The sequence below is a fragment of the Palaemon carinicauda genome, chromosome 1, assembly GCF_036898095.1.
Source record: "Palaemon carinicauda isolate YSFRI2023 chromosome 1, ASM3689809v2, whole genome shotgun sequence".
NCBI classification, from domain to species: domain Eukaryota; kingdom Metazoa; phylum Arthropoda; class Malacostraca; order Decapoda; family Palaemonidae; genus Palaemon; species Palaemon carinicauda.
In genome coordinates, this window is record NC_090725.1 from 102,969,998 (window position 1) to 102,974,997 (window position 5,000).

The 5,000-nt window shown below is 33.9% G+C and overlaps 2 protein-coding genes across 2 annotated transcripts in view; one reads left to right on the forward strand and one right to left on the reverse strand.

Moving 5' to 3' along the window:
• LOC137650425 (dehydrogenase/reductase SDR family member on chromosome X homolog) overlaps window positions 1-5,000 on the forward strand; it is an 833,317-nt gene that overhangs the window by 465,087 nt on the left and 363,230 nt on the right. The window lies entirely within an intron of this gene.
• Window positions 1,896-5,000, reverse strand: part of LOC137642708 (protein O-mannosyl-transferase 2-like) — a 48,109-nt gene continuing 45,004 nt past the window's right edge. The window contains exons 16-18 of the mRNA XM_068375514.1: window positions 4,330-4,470; window positions 3,409-3,677; window positions 1,896-2,441 (exon numbers count right to left, since the gene is read on the reverse strand). Of these exons, the coding sequence (XP_068231615.1) occupies window positions 2,163-2,441; window positions 3,409-3,677; window positions 4,330-4,470 (689 nt within the window). The 3' untranslated portion in view covers window positions 1,896-2,162. The remainder of the gene's footprint in view (window positions 2,442-3,408; window positions 3,678-4,329; window positions 4,471-5,000) is intronic.

Here is a 5,000-nt window from a genome sequence, read left to right on the forward strand (position 1 = left end):
TGGTCTTGTGGGAGCATAATAGCTTTGATTCTCATTATGTCGATTGTTGTGGTAGTTGGCAGTTCGTCGTACTACTCTCTGTATTTTATATGATTTTAACAATCTCCAAACAATCGTAGTGACGTTTGTTTCCGTACGAGATAAGAATTGATGCCAGCTGCAGGTTGTGAAATCCCCTAAAGGAAATGGTCACGATAAACGTACGCTATTTTTCTAGAGGACTTTAGTTTATTTTTAGATGAAGAGATATCAACGATGACGTTTCTTCGTAGGTCTCGCCGTAATCATACTAACATTAATATTAACTATATTTTGATACTTATTTTAATTTACTGGAGTTTCATCCCAGCTTGATTTCCAGTGTTTTCTGTTAATATTTTATATGTGATTTTTTGTTTTCAGATAAAAAGTTTCATCTTTTTTTCTAAATGTTATTGATATTTTTATATTACAGATGATCGAAAAGCTGTATTATTATTAACATACTTATTGAATATTGTGTTATACTTTTATTGTTGATATTCTTCCTCTTATCCCTATTTCCAAATGAACTCGAAACTTCGAAATTGAAAACACAATAAAACCTTGCATGACTGCATCCATCATAAAAGTTCTGCATCCAATTTGCAAGAAGAATTGACCCCTTAAGATCGCATTGCCGCCAGCGCATCTCGTGCGGTGGATTGAAGGATTTTATGGCCTTTAAAGGTTTAAAGATCACTCATGAATGGCAGAGGCATGGGATGTCATGGCCTAAAGACTGACCATATATCCAAATGATCAGCGCCCAAACCCCTTCTCTACCCAAGCTGGACCACGGAGGACAAGTCAATGGTTGCTGATGACTCAGCAAGTAGTCCTATAGGCTCCCCTAAGCCCTCTACCCTTGGCTCTCAAGGATGATGAGGTTTGCAGACACTGCAAGAAACTATCGAGTCTGAGGAGAATTTGATCTCCCGTCCCGCAAAACACCAGACAGGGACGTTTCCAATAGGCCATCAATAGGCTCCTTCGTCCCATATGTTCATTTGCTTTACCTCCGTTCCCTCTCCTATCTCCCTTCTTTCTATCCAATCTGTCTCTCTTCTACTTCATACTCCAACTACAGGTTTTTCTCTCGGTTGCACTTGGTCACTGAAGGGCCTCACAGGCCCCGGTACTATACAATATAGCCCAAATTCATAAATCTAATCCTATCTAATATATCCAGAATATCTGCAAGACTGGTGAGCGTAAAACTAAAATTTTGGCCAACTGCATTGATTTAGTGAAAACCTTTTGAAACAAAACGTGTATAGTACAGTATTTTAAAGTCAAATCTGGATTTTATATATAATCACAAATGTATATTCTTATTGATATTATTATTATTGAAGAGAAAAAAAGCTAGTTATGATGATAAAAGTAAATGTGGAAACAAATAACTTTCTATCGTACATTGTCATGGCTTTACTTTTTTCCGTTTCTTTTACTACACTTTTTCAGTTTCGTTGGTCACCATACTTATTGTACTATTAGTATACGCAATTTGTCAAAAATGACGGCTAGATATTTAGAGAGATGTACACATACGCACCCTACTCTCACCAGGGTATGACTAGTTCTCTCCCTTCTTACCCGAGGGACGGGGGAAAGCTGAGTGTAATTGAAGAGAAATTTATACATAGCTATATAGCTATAGCTAGACACTTGCTCTTTATTATAAACGGGAGATAAGTAACGAATTACAGGAAATTTGGTGAAAAGTTTATTTGACATGCTTTGGTTGCATACTTTTACTTATTTTCTTCCAAAATTTCATGAGAGGAAAATTATACGCATTCAAAATCTTATTCCTGGGTTTATTAACATAGCCTAATATTTTTAATCATAGTTTATATTTTTTTTTCATAAAATTCCCTGATTTATATTTTACATTAACACAATTTTCCCAAAGCGATTTTAATCAGCACATTTCAATAAATAATTTTCAATAATTCAACTAAACATATTTTGGAAGTGTCCTTTCCACACACTACTGACTCTCATGTGATTTTTATCTTTTGTTTCTTCTTCCTCCCCAGTCACACCATCAGTCTCTTTCCCTATTTCTTTGACTCTTGTCCTTCCGCTAAGTACCTATTCCTTCACAACTTCAGAGGAGTGTCGTCACCCTGACTCAATCACAGCTTTAGGATAGTGTCGTCACCCTGACTGGATGGTGCTTCTGTTTCATTTGCCTCTAGCGACTTGTTTAAAAGTTCTTCCTTCCACCAAGGAAGATAAGGTATGTTTGCATCTGTACCATCCCCAGGTACCCAGCTGGAGTAGTTGGAGGCTGCCCAGGGAGAGATGACTTTTGTGCTGTTTTTGGTTTTAGAATTTCTCAGAGGTGTGATGTAGTAGAGCGTAACGTTCATGTGAGGGTGATCCATCGACAGGCCGTCGTCCCATCTCATGACCTGGAAGGAGTAGAAGACAAAGAAAGGTGGGTTAGCGTTGGGTAGGTTGTGAATGAAATAAATAAATTACCAGTTATACTAAAAATAGGGTTGGGTAGGTTATGAATGAACTAAAATAAAATTAACAATTATGCACAAAATATGGTTGGGTTGGTTATGAAAGAACTAAAAAAATTACCAATTATGCTAAAACTATGTTTGGGTAGGTTATGAATGTAACTAAAAAAATAACAATTATATTAGCAATAGAGTTGGGTAGGTTATGAGTGAACTAAATAAATGAACAATTTTAATAAAAATAGGATTGGGTAGGTTATTAATGAACTAAAAAATTACCAATTATACTGAAAATATGGTTGGGTAGGTTATTAATGAACTAAAAAATTACCAATTATACTAACTTTTGCTAAAAATCCACATTTACCAACAATGCCATTTTTTCCCGTCACCCATCTTGCCATTTAAATCACCCAGCCCAGCCACCCTTTTATATTCTTCAATTCCAGCCTAGTGAGATTCAAATTCGTGATAACTTCCTCTTTCTTGAAAAATATGATTTCATTATTAAATCCTCGTCATCTTCTGTACTTAATCTTAAACACAGTCTTCGAAATAAAAATTTAGTTCTTTTGCCATTTCCTCAGTCTTCCTGACACTATAAACGCTACCTCTTACGTAGCTCTGTACATTTTTTGCTACTCTAGACATGATCGCTCATTATATTATCCACAAATAAATGAGTTTGAAGAAATTCCACGTATATTTTATCTTGCGCTTGGTCAAATTTGGATAAACAAGTGAATGAGATTTTTAACCACACACTGTTGCTCATACTACTAACTTCATCTATGGTTTACTGCTTACACATAAATTTAGCGTTTAAGATTTAGATTCTAATTTTAGGTATCTGAGAACCGTTTGTTGAGCATTCTCCAAATATACAGTGCATGCATTTCTTTTAACTTACTTCCGTTTTTGTGAAAACAGTTAATTCTTCCTTCCTGTATCCGAACTCTGGCCACATCTGTCCCAAGTACAATTTGTCAAGCATTGGACTGAGTGTCTCGTGACGATCAAACACCAAGCCTTTGACGTAAGTGGCCAGCGGAAAGAAGAGGATGTAGGAGGTCAGGATGATGACGATTGGAAGGAGAAGTAGGCTCTTGAGGACCAAATCTTGGTGCTTTTCCTTGAAAATTTTCGACCATGATTCACAGATCCAGGAGATGAGGATACCTGGCATGATGCATAAGTTAGTGACAAGTAAATAGTGTTAGAAAATTGAAATTATCCGCTATAAAAAGAAACTGCTACCATTGCCACAGTGAATAGCTTTTATTGATTCTTGATTGAATATATCGATGATAATTTGTATAATGTGAACACTTGCACACAAAATAATGCAAAAAAAAAAAGGAATAAAATTTGTAAAGGAACTCAATTGACTATGAATATTGGACATTTAAGATATTAAGTTTTCGGAAATCTCATGAGTACCACCCTACTAAAATGTGGAAGAATTATGAATACAAAATATTATACAACCAATTTCACCTAAAACGAAAACCAAGTTTTCAAATGCAAGGGACTATACCTTACAAGAAGTTTAGAGAACTTAGGAGTTACTGGTTAGCTGTATTATTAATAGAGTGGTAAATATTTCTAGGCACACCAAACAACGACTATTATAACGAAATTGTGTCATACACAATGAGTACTTGATATACAAGTGCCAAGTGCCAGTTGCTAAGTGACTCTCTCTCTCTCTCTCTCTCTCTCTCTCTCTCTCTCTCTCTCTCTCTCCCTCTCTCTCTCTCTCTCTCTCTCTCTCTCTCTCTCTCTCTCTCTCTCTCTCTCTCTTTCTTACACACACACAAACAGTAAGTACCTGATATCATGCAGGAGAATATGTACGAAGGACAGTAGTGATGGTAGTAAAGGACTCTGCTCATAAAAAAGAAGGGGATGTAGTGCATTGCCCAGCAGATCAACAACCAGCAGCTCGACTCCAGCGCTCTTCGGCGACATTCTAGAAAAGAATAGATACAGAGAATAGGTGTTATATCGCCCCTATACACCGCGTGTATATGTATGTATATATATGTATATATATATATATATATATATTGTATATGTATGTATATATATATATATGTATATATAATGTATATACATACATAAATATACAATATATATACAGTATATATATATATATGTATATATAGTATATATATACTATATATATATATGTATATATAGTATATATATACTATATATATTTATATGTATATAGTATATATATATAATATATACATATATATAGTGTATATATAGTATATATATGTATATAGTATGTATATAATTATAATAATTATATATATAGTATATATATGTATATAGTATATATTCTATATATATGATATATATACATATATATAATGTATATATATAGTATATATATACTATATATATAGTATATATATATATATATATAGTATATATAAAGTATATATATGTATATAGTATATATTCTATATATATGATATATATACATATATA